This window comes from Phyllobates terribilis, unplaced genomic scaffold, assembly GCF_046119375.1.
Source record: "Phyllobates terribilis strain yellow unplaced genomic scaffold, ASM4611937v1 Scaffold_1__5_contigs__length_1240528914, whole genome shotgun sequence".
Taxonomy (NCBI): domain Eukaryota; kingdom Metazoa; phylum Chordata; class Amphibia; order Anura; family Dendrobatidae; genus Phyllobates; species Phyllobates terribilis.
In genome coordinates, this window is record NW_027362761.1 from 882867637 (window position 1) to 882886698 (window position 19062).

The 19062-nt window shown below is 42.1% G+C and overlaps 1 protein-coding gene across 1 annotated transcript in view; it reads left to right on the top strand.

The window, feature by feature from the left end:
* The window catches only part of PRSS12 (serine protease 12), a 356030-nt gene that overhangs the window by 172275 nt on the left and 164693 nt on the right, over positions 1 to 19062 (top strand). Inside the window, exons 8-9 of the mRNA XM_073639827.1 lie at positions 9908 to 10049; positions 15995 to 16200. Of these exons, the coding sequence (XP_073495928.1) occupies positions 9908 to 10049; positions 15995 to 16200 (348 nt within the window). The remainder of the gene's footprint in view (positions 1 to 9907; positions 10050 to 15994; positions 16201 to 19062) is intronic.

Below are 19062 nucleotides of genomic sequence, written 5' to 3' on the forward strand. Positions count from 1 at the left end.
CACTGGGTTAATCTAGTGGAAGCTGGGACTCAGTCAGACCTTGCGACGGAACACATCCTCCTGACACCAAGGGTTGCGGGCCCTGGGTCAATCAGGGTTGCCCCCACATTCTATAGCTCATGCACCTCCTTCTCTTCAGCCTCCATCTCCGAAATAATCACATCAGTCACAAGCTGGAAGCACTGCTGCACTGCCTCAGCCAAGCAGCAACAGGCTGTGCTGAAGCTAATATGCTTAGGTGACAAATTGCACAATGCTGAAGAGTTGTGGACCTCTGAAAGATCAGGCAGATCTGTGGCTGACACCGCTGAACCTACAGCCAGGCATGGTAATGTGTGACAATGGCCGGAACCTGATGGTGGCTCTGAAGCGATGCAAGCTCACATGTATCATGCCTGGCTCAGGTGCTCAACCTCGTGGTTCAGCGGTTTCTCAAAACCTACCCGGATCTGCTTGTCAAAGTATGCTGCATGTGAGCCCATTTTAGAAAGTCAGCTACAGCTTCCGCCGCCTTTGCCGTGCTTCAGCAGCGTTTGCAGCTTCCAGGTCACTGTCTGGTGTGTGATGTCCCCACGCATTGGAACTCAACGTTGCAGATGTTGGGAAGGATTTGTGAGCAGCAGAGGCCAGTTGTTGACTACCAGCATCAACATGGCCATCGGTATTCAGTTCAGCCTCCACACAAAAGACATGGGCATGGATGTCAGACATCTGTGCCATCCTCCAAAACTTTGAGGACTCCACCAAGATGGTGAGTGGCAATGATGCCATACTTAGCCTCACTATCCCACTTCTCTGTCTTCTGAAATGCTCGCTGCTCATAATTAAAGAGGAGGCATTGCAGGAGCACGATGAGATGGAGCAAGGAACCATACAGGGTGATTACATACAGCCCAGCCTCATCTCATCCCAATGTGGATTGGGTGACAATGAGGAACAGGAGGAGGAGGAAGACCAGGAGCTGGTTTCCTGTGCTATAGACGGTACTACCCGCACAATTTTCATACCGTCTGTTCTGTTCAGCGTGGATGGCCTGAGGAGAGGGAGGAGGAGGAGGATGAGGAGGACAGCATGGTCAGTCATTCTCTTGGTGAGGACATGGAAGTCTTGCCTGTTAGCAATCTGGCACACATGGCTGAGTTTATGTTATGCTGCCTTTCCCGTGACCTTTGCATTGTCCAAATTTTGGGGGACAGTCATTACTGGTTGGTGACACTTTTAGACCCAAGCTACAAGGAGAACTTTCTATCTCTTATTTCCTTCGGCGGACAGTTCTGCTAAAATGGGGCAGCACCAAAAGGCCCTTGTTGCGGAATTATTAAAAAAATTCCCATCTGAAAACGCTGGCGGCAGAGGTCACGGTTCGTTGGACAACCAAAGAGTACAGGCGAGAGAGACACAAATCTGATCCAGCAGAGGCAGGGGAACACTGCGCAGGGTAGTCTCACAAGGAGGGAAAAGTTTTGGAAGATGCTGAAGGAGTACCTTTCCGACTGTACTAACATCCTCCATGAATCCTCTGTGCCTTATAATTATTGAGTGTCCAAGCTGGACACGTGGCATGAACTGGCTCTCTCCGCCTTGGAGAACCTGGCCTTTGTCAGAGCAGGTTTTTAGTGCCGCCAGTGGAATTATAACTGATAGGCGCATCCGCCTGTCAACTGAACATGCTGACAGGCTGACTCTTATAAAAATGAACAAGGGCTGGATTGGGCCAGACTTCTCAACACCACTGAATGATAGCAGTGTAACATAAACTCAAATACAGTGTCTTGTTTTGGGAGGTCTAACTCTATTCCCATGTACCTCTGTCTTCACAACCAGATTTTGGTTCCTGATTTTGTCTATGTGCTCTTGTCCTCCTCCTTCTCCTCATCCTCCACCACCATATCACTACCATATCTACCATATCACCATATCTGCGTCTCTTGCAAGGGGCATTGGAGTGCCTCAAAATTTTTGGCAGCCATTGCATTCACTGCATAGGCAAACAGTATGGGAGATCCACTTCCTAATAATGGTAACATTTTTTTCATGAGACCCTCAGACCTCTATGTCTCTTGCAAGTGGCATTGGAGTGTTTACAAATTTTTGGCAGCCGTTGCATTCACTGCATAGGCAAACAGTATGGGAGACCCACTTCCTATTAATGGAATCATTTTTTTCATGAGTCCAAATTTTTAGCAGCCGTTGCAGGCACTGCATACCCTAAAACTGTATTGCAGAACCGATCCTTTCTATTGTGAACATGTCGCTACTGAGGTCCACCTCTATGTGTCTTTAAATTGTTTTTGTTTTTTTTCCTAAATTTTGGCAGCCGTTGTACTCACTGCATATGACGCGCCCCCTGTGCCGTGGGGTACTCAGTGCCGGGCCGGTCGTTGCTAGGGGAGATGTCACAGTGGCGGTGACCCGCTCCGTGACCCAGGGCGGTCAGTAAAAAGGGGATATTTACAGGGGAATTAAAGTTCTTATGTACAGTTCATGACGCCACTTGTGGTATGCGGCTATAGGGAGCCGCCGCTGCGGAGCAGGTCCTCTGGAGCTGGTGTTAATGCAGCAGAGTTGGTTTAGCTCTCCACAGGTAAAGTTTAGCTCCAGGGCAGTGTAGATGTTGCTGTTATGGAAGTAGCACTCGTGGTGCAGTGTAGTGCAGGGGGTGATGGCGCAGCAGTAATAATTGACAGAGACAGTGGAGTGCAGTCTTCCGGATTTACTCACAGTTCTTACTTTGCTCCTGGTTACAACTGCATATCATAACTTCCCATGTCGTGCTGCGTTCACCGGGCAGGGGCTCAGCCAACCCTCAGGTACCTCCGGAGTACATAACAGGACCCCCTTCTGTGTGTTCCTTCTGGCTGTCTCCCTGCACCATAGTGTCCCAATACAGTGACCGCGGACCTTGCCGGGCGACATCTTTTCTGTCCCCTGGGTCCTCTATGACCACCTTCTTGGTGAGATTGATGTGGCTTGTGGCTGCAGCACCTAAAATGCTGCAGCCTCTGGTTACCTAGTTGAGTATTGTAATTCTCACTAGTTAGGGGCCGGTCCCCTCTGCGACCTGATCCCTCCACCGCCTGGTAGACTCGGGCGTACGGGTGGCCTCCAGCACTGCCCGTACCCCTGGTATCCTTTCTTCACTCCTGGAGCCTTTCTCCTGCTCCTCTCTCTCTTCAGTCTTGGGCCTCTCCGGCTAGGCCCTCCTCCTGAGCAGAGCTCCTACAGAGCTCCTGCTCCTCTCACTGTCCTCCTCTGACTGAACTCTCACACCCAAGGTGGCTTCCCTCTTTATACTATTCCTAACAACTGCTCCCCTGATTTACTTCCTCCACCCACACCCACTACATGGTTCCCCCTACTTTTGGTTCCCCCCACTCCAGCCAGGGACAGGGCTCAGCAGAGAAGCAACGCATCTTGCCCCTCCTGCTGGTCTGGAGTAGTGTAGTGTTGGATGCAGGTGTTAGGGTCCTGGGCCGTACTCCTTCCTTACCTGAGAGTGAGATACCACACCTCTGGGTGAGATGCAGTACCTCTGTGGTGACTGAACCCGCAGGGGCGCCACATATACCCTATAACTGTACAGCAGAACCGCTCCTTTCTAATGGGAGCATGTCATTACTGAGGCCCAGCTCTCTGTGTCTTTAAATTGGTATTGAGATTTTTCCCAAATTTTGGCAGCCATTGTACTCACTGCATACCCTATAACTGTATAGCAGAACTGCTCCTTTCTAATGGGAACATGTCGTTACTGAGGCCCAGCTCTATGTGTCTTTAAATTGGTATTGGGGTTTTTCCCAAATTTTGGCAGCCGTTGTACTCACTGCATACCCTATAACTGTATTACAGAACCGATCCTTTTTGTTTGGAACATGTCGTTACTGAGGCCCCGCTCTATGTGTCTTTAAATTGGTATTGGTGTTTTTCACAAATTTTGGCAGCCCTTGCAGTCATTGGATGGGCATTACCACTATAAGAGATCCACTACTTTATAATGGGAACATTTTTTTTACTGAGGCCCTCCTCTATGTCTCTTCAAAGGGGTATTGGGGTGCGTTCAAATTTGTGGCAGCCCTTGAAGTCAATGCATGCGCAATAACAGTATAGGAGACCCACTCTTTAATAATGTCAGACCATGATTAATACTGCACGTCAAAATGCATAGGTCAAGATAGCTGTGATCCTTGTGTGCACCAAGACTTATTATGGTGGTTGCAGCCTTTTTTAATGGCTCAATAAAAGCTATGTTTTATTCAAGTTTATAGCCTGATACGCTGGATCATTCCTCCTCTTTTCTGATTCATAAACAAGGCAGCGAGACTGAAACCACACCCCAATGGTGAGTGGACTTTACTAACCTTTTTTTCTAGTATAGGAGACCCACTCATTAATAATTGGAATAACAAAGCATAGTCGGCTGATGGCTCTCTAACTATAGTGAGGGCAAACTGTTGGCCCTTTAAGAATAGTAAGGACCACCTGATGGCCCTATAAAAATAGGCTTTGTGACTTTCAGAGTCCCTCCTTCATAAATGAAACAGAATGTGTATGATCATGTCTCACCACATGGCCAGATAAGGTTGTAAAATGTTAAAATGACATTTACCGGTGAATGTATTTTTCACTGTTGAAAGCAATGCAAAAGTGCAAAAAAGCATCAAAAACACTACGTGTGAACATAGCCCAAGGTGTTGAGGAACATTTTTGTTTTTGGTTATTTATTTTGCCTTATATACAAGTCATTACCCTGGAAAGGATGTTCCTTAACATTTTTCCCAGGAAAATCCATTTTGGTTTCGTTTTTGTATCTTTTATTGTGAGCCCGTAAAAGTGGCGTAATACTCTGACAACATTGTTGACAGCAGTGACCTGGGAGTCAGAGATGTTTCCTGGTGTCTTCCACATGCTGTTCCTATGTCATTTGAGCAGTGTTCCCATTGATTTGGGCAATTTTTAGGCCCTCTGCAGACCTCCGGTGGGGGGGGGGCACTGGAAAAATGCTTGAGTTTCCCATAGACTTACATTGGGCTCGTTGCTCGGACCAAGCACTCGAGCATTCCAATTTGCTCAACTCGAACAACGAGTACCCGAGCATTTTAGTGCCGCCCACTAGTCATCGCTATCCACACCTCAGGATGCAAACAGCAATGAATACGTTGGTGGAGGATGGAGCAGCGGGCTCCTTCTTCCACCAATCAGCGTGTGCAACTGAGTCAGCAGACGCAATGAGGTCATTGCATCACATCTGCTGTGTGGAGACTAAGTGCATCGGAAACCCCGGGGAAATGGGAATAAGGTGAATATTGTTTTTTTTTCATATACAGTGGGGAAAAAGTATTTGATACTCTGCCAATATTGCAAGTTTTCCCACCTTCAAAGAATGGAGAGGTCTGTAATTTTTATCGTAGGTACACCTCAACTGTGAGAGACAGAATCTCTAAAAAATACAGTATGATTTTTATATAATTAATTTGCATTCCATTGCATTTAGTAAGTATTTGATACAATAGAAAAACAGAACTTAATATTTGGTATTGAAACCTTTGTTTTCAATTACAGAGGTCAGTCGTTTTCTGTAATTCTTGACCAAGTTTGCACACACTGCAGCAGAGATTTTGGCCCACTGCTCCATACAGACCTTCTCCAGATCTTTCAGGTTTTGGAGCTGTCGCTGGGCAACATTGAGTATCAGCTTTCTCCATAGATTTTCTATTGAGTTGAGGTTTGGAGACTGTCTAGGCCACTCCAGGACCTCAAAATGCTCCTTATGTGCCACTCCTTAGTTGTCTTGGCTGTATGTTTCGGGTCATTGTCATGCTGACACCCAGCCACGACCCGTCTTCGATGCTCTTATTGAGGGAAGGAGGTTGTTGGTCAAAATCTCGTGACACATGACCCCATCCATCCTTTCTTTAATATGGTGCAGTCATCCTGATCCCTTTGCAGAAATGCACCCACAAAGTATGATGTCTCCCCCACCATGATTCACGGTTTGGACGGTGTTCTCGGGGTTGTATTCATCCTTGTTGCTCCAAACACGGTGAGTGGAGTTGATACCAAAAGTTCTATTTTGATCTCATCTGACCACATGACCTTCTCCCATGCCTCCTCTGGATCATCCAGACTGTCATTGGCCAACTTCAAATGGGCCTGGACATGTGCTGGCATGACCAGGGGGACCTTGCGTGCCCTTCAGGATTTTAATCCATGATGGCATAGTGTATTACTAATGGTAATGTTTGAGACTATGTTCCGAGCTCTCTTCAGGTCATTGACCAGGCCCTCCCGTGTAGTTCTGGGCTAATTCCTGACCTTTCTCAGTCATCCTTACCACATGAGGCGAGATCTTGCATGGAGCCCCAGACCAAGGAAGTTTGACAGTCACTTTTGTGTTTCTTCCATTTTCTAATAATTGTGCCAACAGTTGTTGCCTTCTCAGCAAGTTGCTTGCCTATTGCCCATCCCAGTCTTGTGCAGGTCTACAATTGTCCCTGGGGTCCTTAGACAGCTCTTTGGTCTTTGTCATGGTGGAGAGGTTGGAGTCTGATTGATTGAGTGTGTGGACAGGTGTCTTTTATACAGGTAACGAGTTCAAACAGGTGTAATTAATACAGATAATTGCAGCGTAAGATGGCTTCTCAAATAAAAACTAACAGGTCTGTTAAAGACAGAATTCTTGCTGATTGGTAGCTAATCAAATACTTATTTCATGCAATTAAATGCAATTTTATTATTTAAAAATCATACAAGGTGATTTTCTGTTTTTTATTTTTAGATTCTGTCTCTCACAAATGAAGTATATCTATGATAAAAATTACAGACCTCTCCATTCTTTGTAGGTGGGAAAACTTGCAAAATCGACAGTGTATCAAATGCTTATTTTCCCCATTTTATATATGGGACATTTGCATGTACAATGTGTAGGGGTCTATGTGATGGCTCATACTGTATTTAGTTCTAATTCTTATTACTAATTTTTAAGAATGTTTTTAATCTTTAATTTTAACATGTAATAATAAAGGTCTTTGATTTTAATCATTACCTGTGGATGTGATGCTGGATAAACCCACCATTTGAATATAGGGGGCTATGTAGGAGTTCAGATTGTATATAGGAGGCTATTTGGGGGCTCACACTGTATATAGGGGTTGTGTGTGGGCTCATAAGGTATATAGGAGGGCTGTGTGCAGGCTCATACATTATATAGGGAGATTTCAGCATGCTTAATTCTGCTCAATATTAAGTGATGCAATTAATATTTATATACAATTATAATTAATATGTTAATATTAATATTGAGCAGCCTGTTGGTTCGGCCCTCAAAACAGTCACAGTCTCTCATGTGGCCCCTCGTTAAAATTAATTGCCCACCCCTGATCTAAAGTGATTGCCAACTAATCATGTTTCTCCTGTTGGATACAGCAACAGCTGCAGCTATGCTGGAGGAACTGCAGAAGGCTCTGTGTGAACTGTTAGAGTTTATGTATAATGTTTTGTAAGACCTCTCTAGTTTGTGTCAGTCTGTTCTCTCTAGTAATCCTCCTTGTTGTGATGATGTAAATGATGGGTGTGGTATTTCCTAAGTAAAACAGCTTATTCTCCCACAATGTCTGAGTGTTGATGATTCTGCTGAAAGATGAAAATCTGCATCTTTTTCTCCCTAATTTGGGCTGATGTCCTGCTTCTCCTTTGTCTTGGACCTACAGTACATCTGTGGCTGTCCACTTCCCTGCTTTGTAGATTGAAATGATTCATATAACTGTATCTTATACTGTATGTGGCCACATATTCACTATGTCTACAGTCATGGCCGAAAATGTTGGCACTCTTGCATTTTTTTACAGAAAATGAAGTATTTCACCCAGAACTTATTGCAATTACACCTGTTTTGGTATACATATGTTTATTTCCTCAAAATGGGCCAGACAAAATTGTTGATACCTTTCAAAAATTGTGGGTAAACAACTTTTTTTCAAGCATGTGATGCTTGTTCAAACTCACCTGTGGCAAGTAACAGGTGTGGGCAATATGAAAATCATACCTGAAACCAGATAAAAAGGGGAGAAGTTGACTCAATCTTTGCATTGTGTATCTGTGTGTGCCACACTAAGCATGGAGAACAGAAAGATGAGTAGAGATCTAGACATGGACGGCAGCGAAAATTTGATGAAAGGTTGCAACACAGGATTGTCAGAATGGTGGATAAGCAGCTCCAATCAAGTTCCAATGAAATCCAAGCTGTCCTGCAGGCTCAGGGTGTATCAGTGTCAGCACAAACTATCTGTTGACATTTGAATGGAATGAAAGGCTATGGCAGAAGGACCCCACTGCTGACAAAAAGTGATAAAATAGCTAGACTGCAGTTTGCCAAAATATACATGAGTAAGCCAAAATCCTTTTGGGCAAGCATCTTGGGGACAGATGAGACCAAGATAGAGCTTTTTGTTAAAGCACATCATTCTGTGTACCGAAAACGCAATGAGAAAAGAACACAGTACCTACAGTCAAATATGGTGGAGGTTCAAAGATGTTTTGGAGTTGTTCTGCTGCCCCTGGCTCTTGACTGTGTTCAAGGCATCATGAAATCTGAAGATTATCAAAGGATTTTGGGTCGCATTGTAGTGCCCAGTGTCAGAAAGATGGGTTTGTATCCTAGGTCATGGGTCTTCTAGCAGGACAATGACCCCAAAACCCCAAACATACTTCAAGAAACAACCAGAAATGGATAGAAACATAGTGCTGGAGAGTTCTGAAGTAGCCAGCAATAAGTCCGGATCTAAATCCATTTGAACACCTGTGGAGAGATCTTAAAATTGATGTTGGGAGAAGGCACCTTTCAAATATGAGAGACCTGGAGCAGTTTGCAAAAGAAGAGTAGCCAAAATTCCAGTTGAGAGGTGTAAGAAGCTTGTTGATGGTTATAGGAAGCAACTGATTGTCGTTATTTATTCCAAAGGGTGTGCAACCAAATATTAACTTGAGGGTGCCAACAATTATAACAAACAGAATCTGACTTATTTTTTAAAAAGCACATTAAAAGTAACATCAGAATAATAGATGACAGAAAAGTATTCATTATGTTCATGAATGTGTATTAAAGTCTACATCATGAATAACTAAATCATAATTATCAATTATTTGCTAAACACTATTAATATTTCATTTTTTTGGCACTCTTGTCTCATAGCTTAAGATGAAGATTTTAATTAGTCTAAGATTATGCCCACGCAGATAGAATTTAGGGTTTGAAAATCTTCTACAACAGTCACTATGATTCTATGGCAAATTCTACATGTTTTGTATAAAGATTTTGTTACCTTCCACTGCTGATTTCATCATAAGGCCGCAGCCCCACTATCGGTATTTGGTCAGTATTCGGTCAGTATTTTTTCACAGGAGTGGGAGCCAAAACCAGGTGAGGAACAATCAGAGAAAAGGTATAATAGAAACAAGTCACCAATTCTGCATTTATCACCCACTCCTGCTTTTGGCTCCCACTCCTGAGAAAAAATACTGACCGTATACTGACCAAATACTGATAGTGGGGCCGTGGCCTAATAGTTACAAAAGGTGAAATCAGATGTGAAAATTTTCAGAAAAGCGTCATGCAGTAGATTTAGAAATTTCTTTGCTACTACTGTAATATGCTGTGGATTTTCCATCCACAAATCAAAAAAAACCTTCAGCATCCACTATACTTGAACATATCGTAAGTGGACTGGTTATTTGTTGATTGTATATTGAACCTTTTCCTTTTCTATGTTCTAAAAAAATTCTACTTTTCTTATATAATTCCAAAATAAGTTGAGAAGAAATCACTTTTACTGTATTAAATATAGTTCTTATATGAACTGCACGGTTTCTGTTTGTGTCTCTTTGTCTTTATCTCACTTTCTTGCCTCTCTTCCAGGTCCTCCTCTGAGGTTGATGGATGGTGAAACAAAGAAAGAGGGGCGTGTGGAAATTTATCTCAATGGCCAGTGGGGGACAATCTGTGATGATGGATGGACCGATAAGGATGCATCTGTTGTGTGCCGGCAACTTGGCTACAAGTAAGTCCAGCAAATGGAGCACTTTCTTGACAGGCAGTACATTTCCAGGAGGCAGCAGGAGGTTTTCACGTATCTGGAATTTGTACATTAATAACCATAAATTACTATACAAGTGGAAAGAGATTTCTGTTCAGGAAATAGACTTTTTAACATGCGCATATCTCGAGCTGTTTTTATGCATTGCAATGTATAAATATACCAACAAAACAAAAAAAAAATATTTTTATTTTCTTTTAATTTGCACTTTATTTTAACATCTTGTTTTGCCGATCAGTCTGTAAATCTAATGTAATTTTCACTGCATTAATTTACAGTAGTTAAGATACCTGCTATAGAATAGTAAGAAGTGTGAATAGCGTGATTTGCAGATAATATACCTTCATGTGCTAATGTACAGATGAAAGCAATAGAGTTCCACTAGTTCTAGTAACATTTTTGGTAAAGAGAATTTACAAACATATACAACTATATTCTATAATTCTGTCTGCTAAACAGCCTGGACCCCAGTCATAATATCTACATTATAGATGTATTATAGATGTAGGACTTTGCATTTCTCCCTGTTAAAAACTATTCTGTTAGTTGCTGTCCACTGCTCCAGTTTATTTAGGTCTTTTTGAATCCTCTCTCTCTCTTCTCTAGTATTAGCTATCCCTCCTAGCTTTGTGTTATCAGCAAATTTATTCAGTTTACCCTCAATTCCTTCATCTAAATCATTGATAAAGATGTTGAACAACACAGGGCCCAGGACAGAGGTTCACCAACTACCAACGGGCCACTTGACCAGTGTCCTGGGAATCTTGTTGCTCAACCCTAATATGGGCTGTTTGAATTCTCAGTCTATAAATGTAAAAAATCTGTAAAAGTTTCATGAATAGAAGCATAAAGTATTTTAGGAAGTCACGGTGATTCATCTGTCAGCACAAAGTGACTGTTCAAACTAAGCACAGCAATCATGTCTGGGTTTATGGGACACAGCCCTAATAACAGTTGTATCATTAGTGTCCAAATCCCTTCTTGTGTTTGACAGACCATTTTTTATTCATTTATGCCATTCAGCTGCTTGGTGCACCCATGGTTTGCTCAAGCAGTTCAGTGAACTTTGCCACCTACTTGACTTCCATCTATCGTCTCTCCCTGTTTCACTTGATTTACCACTTTGGACTTACAGGAGGCATAGAAGAGTGACGATATATTGGTGGAAAACAAATAGGTGGGAAGGTGCACTGTTCGACCACATCCCAGGTTCACCTCACTAGCATATTTGAATAGAGAATGTTTTTTTTAAACAACCCCTCCTGAAAAAACCCTTGCGAAACGCGAGTTGAGGTTGTAGGCATTTGGTCTGACACATGGACATGGGTAAGACATAGGATTTTATATATTTACAACACTTTGGAATGTTTTTTTTATACTGTCTGCTATGCAATATCACTTTAATTGTGACTCCTTTACTTTTATTCATAAAATATTGACCTTCTTGGCATAGGATTAATTGAGCTTTGTGTTAACCATCACAGATAGTATTATTACATTATGTGTTTAGACCCCAGCCTTAGAATACTTAAGTCTTCACCTTTAATGTACTATGTCGTATTTGTATTTTTCAATAAAACTCTATTGATTCTTATAGATGGTGGATTTATGATTCCATGCTCTTTGTAGGATCTATATGTTCTCTTGGAGTTTTCTCCCTCTATTGAGTTAGGTATGTCACGCTTCGCGTTTGGAAGCCCTACCCTGGGAGATGGGGGACTCGGAGGCTGGTCCCGATGTTGTAGATGGGGTGCAGCCGTGGCCCGGACCCGCTCCGTGCCCACGGCCGTCACATTAAAAAGGATGGTAAGGGCTTATCTGGGTTGAGTGGCTGATCTCGACTACGCCACCTGTGGCACCTGGTGAAGGCCACCAGCGCTGCCGCAGTCCGCTGATGCATGGTGTTATGGCAGCCGTCGTTGTTACTACTCCCCACAGGTGGAGCAGGGCCTCAGGGCAGAGGGACAGGATGGAAGGGGTAGTAGTCTAGGAAGTCTGATGCTGCGTAGTGCTGTGTGGTGCAGAATAAAGAGTCCGGAGGCCATAGGGGTGAACTTCCAGGGTTTTACTCACGAAAGAGATGGCAGTAGGAAGGCGACTCCCTGCTCCTCGCGGAGTTCTGCAGTCACCAGAGACGAGGGGGTCCGACAAACCTTTGAGTAAGTCCAGTGCTAAATCAGGACCCCGCACCAGAGTGTTCCTAGACATTAGACCTGGTCCTTTCCTGTCCGTGTGTGTATAGGCCGGGTCTCCCTCTGAACTTCATTCAGAACAAGGGTATGGGTGGCAGCGCCATTCCTTCCGTTACCCGGTGGGATCCTCATGGCCTACCGGGCTTCCCTGACCAGGACGTAGAGTTGCAAGGTCAGGTGTCGGGGGCCAGTACCCCTCTTGCAGCCGGAATCCCTCTGAATAGATCAGGTAGGCGAGGACAGGTGGCGTACACCGCTCCGTCTGCATCATCCCCGTGACCCATTTGCGGTGGAGCTCCACTCTAAAACTCCGGGCCTTCTTGGTCATGGTCCTTGACCGGGCTGAGACATTCCTCATCTCCAGCCTGCCCCTCATCCCAAGGTCAGGGGACGAGGGCCGTGTCTCCATCCTCTGCAGGTCCACACAGGATCCACGCTCAGGGAGGGAGATCACTATCAAAGAACCAAGAACCAAGATGGCAGTGTATTAAATATGAAATTTAAGGTGTCACTATTATGTGAGTCCTCCACCCTCACCCACTAACTGGTTCCTATCTCTTTTGGGTTCCCCAGTCTCCCGAACGCCAGTAGAGGCAGCACCTGGTGCTTACTAGCCCCCTCTGGTGGGAGAAGTGTGGTGTTTGATGTGGAGGTAGGGTCCTGACAATCACACTGTTCTTACCTCAGAGGAGGAACACTACACTCCATTGGAGAAGTGCAGCATCCCTGTGGCGGTTGAACCCTCAGGGGCGCCACAGGTATTACTGGGGCTTATAGCCTCTTTCCCCTTTTTTGGAGCAACTTTATCCGTTCGCATGACATTGATTATATATATTTTTTTAAAAAAAAACATAGCAACAGATTTGGATAGCAGAGGTATGATTTTTATTAGGGCTAAGTCCCCTACAAGATGATGTGCTTGGTTTGAACAGTTATTTTGTGCTGACAATTTTGTGCTCCCTTAAACATTATGGAAAACAAAAGCTTGAAAATGGTCTTTAATTGATAAAAGGAGAATTTTTCACCACTGAACCTTCTTGGTAAAATATAGAAAAAAAAATAGTTTCCCCAGATCAATTGTTAAATGTAAGCCATAAATACTGTAGATTGTTATGACTCATTTCATTTATATAATTGTAAAACTGATTATTTTCGACCTTATATAGTTATATTCTCTATTAATGTCCTGAAACGTGAATAATGAAGTGTGAAAATGTAACTTTCCTTACCACTTCACAGTTGATAGAAAACACAGACACCAGGGATTTTATTCATAGATGCTGCATACTTAAAGGGAATACAATCCTCCCCCAGACAGCACTGGATATTTCAATACTTTTTCCATGCACATGCTTTGGATTATTATTGCAAATAAGCATTGCTAAGTGAGACGTGTATTACGAAAACTTTCTGGACAATGATCAATTGCTGCAGCATGGAAACTATATTAATAAAATAAAAGGATAGCCCCACTCCCCCGCTTCCATTCAACCTTGAGAGGGTTACTGCAGACTGAAGATTGTTTCCTGCGGCCAACAATGTCATTATATGTAGCTGAGTAGACGTTAACAGCCTAAATCACATTAAAGGACTGTCTTACAAATTAGAAAAGACCCATTAAGACGCTAAATATATCATGATATCTCATTTCAGTGCAGCCAGGCATTACGTAAGATCGGCACACATTATTTATTATATTACATAATGTCTGAAGACTGGCAACGTGATTTGACAACATTTAGACAGGAATAAGATGTTGGTAGACACTGAACACAAGAGATGTCAAAGGACAAGCGTTTGGGAAAACACAATGAATTTAATTCTGACATGCTACAATGATTTACAGATACGTGTGACCGGAAAAAACAAAAACACATGTACAAATAATCTTCACTGTAAATATCTTTTATTATGAAAATAATTGTTAGAGATTTTTCTAAATTAGTAATAAGAACAGTTAGAGAGGTTCTCCACCTTGATTGTTCAAATGGATTCATGGGCGATAAGCTGATCACAAAGTGTCCCCATAGTGATCAGCTGGAATTATTCAGGATGCCGAGAAAGAAGTTTTCAACTTCCCTGCAGTGCCCCCACAGGAGAAATTATGTATCACACTGTACCCATTCAGATCAATTGGTTGTCTGATTAAAGAAGTACTCCTCCCATCAAAGTTTTTAACCTTTTAATATATTATAATCATCATATTATATGACACTCTGTACTTGCAATTGCTCATTTAGCATTTTGCAACAGTAGCAGACACAGATGTCACAGATGGGCTCTTGGCACATCCCACAAGGGCAGAGGCAGACGACATGCAGTAGAATTGCCACCTTTTAGGTGGTGATAAACCAGATGTCTGGTAAAGGGCAAACATTATATGCTGGATATGCAAGGTGCCTTCTATCATTGCCTCTTATTGGCATTGCTTATTTCTTTGCTTTCCTGTTATTAGTCGTGTGGCAAACATCCGCCTTATGATCTTGTACATAGGGACAGGGATCAGCAGCCAAGCAGATCTAATTTTTATTTTGTTATAGAATTCACATACTGTGTAGAGGTAGCATATATAAAGATAATATTGCCGTATTTTCAGCTAAAATTGATCAACGGTAATACTGATGTTGGCCAATGCGCAGGTGTCTTTTAAGACCCAAGTGATAAATTGAGTGCATTTCTGCCATTGGCTCTGGAGGAGGTAATTACCTGGAAAGTGCTTCTAGAGAATAGCCAAGCATAAGACACAAACGTGTCCGCTATCCATTACTTCACGTGTTGTAATTAAAAGGAAATGCACTCACAATTAATATTTATCAGCGGCACAATAAATGTTTCTAAGCTCAGTGTTGCTGTCATTTCAATGCAAAGATTTAGCTTTTTTCTATTTTTAATTCTTAACATATTGCTCCATCGTACTCTAGAACTAGAACAGAACACAGATTATTTTTTTGTTACTGAGAGAGATTATTTCTTCCGTGCTCCTTATCTCCTCATGCACCTTGTATTAATTGTCACATGAAGCAGAGGAATGGAAGTGATAAATGATTTGAGTATATTTGTATTAAATGGTTATTTTCTATTATAGACCACTACTGCCTATATGCCATTGGAAGAGGGGTACCTTGCTCTATGTGCCAAAGTAGGTCTAGCTCGCTTATGTATTACGTGGTTGCAATGCAGAATTATAAGGAAAGATGATCCAGCATTATTTCATAAGAAGATACAATTATTTTCTATGGCAGACAACTCAGGTCCACTAAATATGATTTCCAATCAATAATACTAAGAATTGTTATTTACTCTTTAGTAGAGTTCATCAAAAATATTTGCATGCCACATGTTGTTAGCTCAAGGTCACCTTACCAGAGCCCTGCGAACCTAAGTGCCGGTATCCCTCGTCTTCGGATAAGTTTGGCACGACTCCATTGTTGCGGCACGACACCCGCATGACATTTCCTACTAATCAGAAAAAGCAACGGGGATGCTGGCAGGTAGAAGAATGTTTGCAGGTCTCTGGTCTGGTGGTCACAGACTACCAACGTGGTCAATTGACCAGTGTCCTGTGATTTTGTTCGCTCAATTCTACTCAATTCAGCTTAGCTGAACGTGTATATTCCTTCTCAATGGGATTTCATGGCTCATGAAGCCATAAATGTCTGATTTTTCCCTATTTTGTATATCTGTATTTCCTGATGATGAGTGCTATTAATATTTTAGAGGTTCTGCGAAGTCCAGGAACATGGCTTACTTTGGAGAGGGTAAAGGACCGATCCATGTGGATAATGTTAAATGCACCGGAAATGAAAGATCCTTGGCAGACTGTATCAAGGAAGATATCGGAAAGCACAACTGTCGCCATAATGAGGATGCTGGAGTCATCTGCGATTATTTAAGCAATAAAATGACGGCTGTAGGACATAAAGGTGAGCTCTGCTTAACACCAGGTCTTTCTTGCATCCAGAATGGGATATATGAAAGTAGATCTACTGCAGGACAAAATGACACAATTCATTATGAATAAAGTCCCACTGAAAAATATGTACAAAAATAGAAAACAAAATTGCATTACTGTGCACGTGTGCATTGAATGTATGCACATTATAGAAACATTAGAAAAATGGCATCATCTATTTGATTTTTTTGTTTTAAACAGGAAGATGGGAGAAAAGCTCATTAACAGCAGAGCAAAGTTTTATAAATGTGCTTTCTATTTTTGATGATAGCAAAAGCGGCTTCTTACATCTCTCAACCAAATGGAAATGTTTTTATTAAAAATGGCCCTGTCTTTTCTCTCCGTGCCTATAAGAAGTCCACAGGCAAATGAGTTCACTGTGTCTAGAGGAAGGTCAGAAACTTCATTTACTTGACATTCTCCTTAGTCACAGTCACAGCTGTTCTGCTAAAGCCTGTGGAGTGAAGAAACAAGAAGATACATTATTAACAGCCTCAATCAGGGACAAGTAGGCAACTGCCAAGTTACAGTACCAATTAAGAGTTGGGGGATGCTATGGGTGCCGTTGCTAGGAGATGATCCTATTTTCTTAGAATAAATGAAGTTTTGCAGATCATAGATTTCTGGAAACAATAGAACTTTCAGGATTCAGGAGGAAGAAGCCATTCAGTCACAGCATAAATAATTATCAGACTTTACAATTTCACAGTTTGTCCCTACATGTAGAAAGTTAGAAAAAACTATTTATTTGTCATGGGAAAGTTTTGTCTCACATTGAAGACACACACATAGTTTAACCAGAACAGTGGACCTCATGCCCAACATGTATATACGGCCCTCACACCAATAGCTCAATGCTAGGCTCACCTGGTGAGCCACATGATTCATGTAGCTACAGGTCAGGGATAGACACATTGACCCAGGGTGTTGGTACAGCAGGTTGGAAGGCACATGGAACAGTAAGGGTCCAGACAACAGGCTGTGCTGGATGGCAGACAAGCAAGTGACATAGGACACCTGAGAAGTCAGAGAACCAGGAGGGTAGATGAAGAGCAAAGCAGCAGGTCTGAAGCAGCATTCAGATGTAGGTAGCAGAATTGACAGCAGATTGAAGTGTTATATGAACAGTCTCTAATAACAGTTTGTGATGCTTATGGCAGACGATAGGTTAAGCAGCAGTTCACAGAAACAGCAGATGCAAGTTATAGAAGTCACAGCAGATTGTAATATAATGTGAACAGACTTTAATGACAATTTGTGATCCTTTCAGTAAACAATTGATTAATCAGCAGGTCACAGAGCTAGCAGATATACATTTTAAAATCGTAGGATTCTGAGGAAAATATATCAACAGAAGAAGCCGGATCATCGCAATTTTCAAACAAATGGCAAATGAACACATACCATTCTCATAACTCAGAGAGGTTTGTGTCCAAGTGGGTCTTAATAGGCCTTAGGGAATGCTGTCACTGAGGATCGCCGGGCCACTTGTAAGATCCGACATAGAAATAAGGAAAGAGAGCGTAGCTTGGCCCTATGTGAAGAGATGCGTGAATAGGTGGACAACTATCTTTTTTTTATTAACAGTGGGATACAGTACCCTACTTATATGACTTCCTGAGGATGGTTGACCACCACTGCTTGAATCACTTGTTGTCACACCAATACCTCACCAATGCTCTCGGTCTAAGCTGTGTGCTCTATAAATCTTAGTGTTCAAAATGTTCCTCCCTGCAGACAGATTAAGGGTTGCTGAAAGGCTCACTGGCCTCAGTAGAAATTTGTTTTAACTACCTGAGTGCCCATCTCTTCTTAAAAACAGTTTTATACCACCTAGATACTGCAGTCATTATTCACCGTGGCATCTAGGATGTTAAGCAGCCATGATCAAAGTTCTCTCAAATATTATTTACTAGCTTTTACCCGCGGCTTCACTCGCGTGGAATTTGGTCTGCCACATTAAGTTTCGTGACAGATCATTTTAATAGTAAAAAAAAATAATCTTAATAGTAAAAAAAAAATAATCTTATTTAGTTACTCGTACATCCAAAATTTCAGATGTCTAACTTCAAAACTGACGGATTCCATACAATCTTTGAACCCCTATAATATGAAGAGGGAAACTCTTGAGGGTGGAATTATCAAAATTCCTTTCTTAGTGCTCATTTAAGCTATAATAGAACCTATCTGCAAATTTCAAGATGCTAAGTTCAGTGGTTTCGGCTGTGCGTTGACCGCTAGGTGTGTCAGTCAATCAGGTTTACAGTTTTATATAATCTTCGCCTGTATGGTGTGTTTATAAAAAGTAGCCCTATGTCCTTCCCCAGGCTTGAAATTATCCATATCAAATTTCATCACAAACGGATTAATAAACACTGATTAATAAACAGGACGGACTGAAGTTACTTGCGTTTAACATTGTTCGTGTTAGTAAAGAATTAGTATGTAATCGGAATAATGGACATCTGCAGGTAATTTATCTATGTGTTTTTACTGCAATATACTCCTGTAAACTATGTTATTTGATTTCTTTTGTTCAGCGAAAATATGTAGATTTTGCGATTTAGAAACACGTGAGCAAGCTACGTATAGCTGACCGTGGGAAAAACAGGGCGTGCCTAAATGTATCCCCGCTACCTTCAAAGTTTGCCCTTGCGATTTATTGATGGTCATTGAAAATGCAACTTTAAGTGGGAACTGCAAACGTTTGAAATTAAAGGATAAGTTATTGGGTATTATTGGGATGCGTGGTATAAGAATATTTTCACCCTTAGCTTCTCCAGTTAAAATTGTGGCCTTTACAATGTGCCTGCCTAGTTCAGTGACTCGCAAT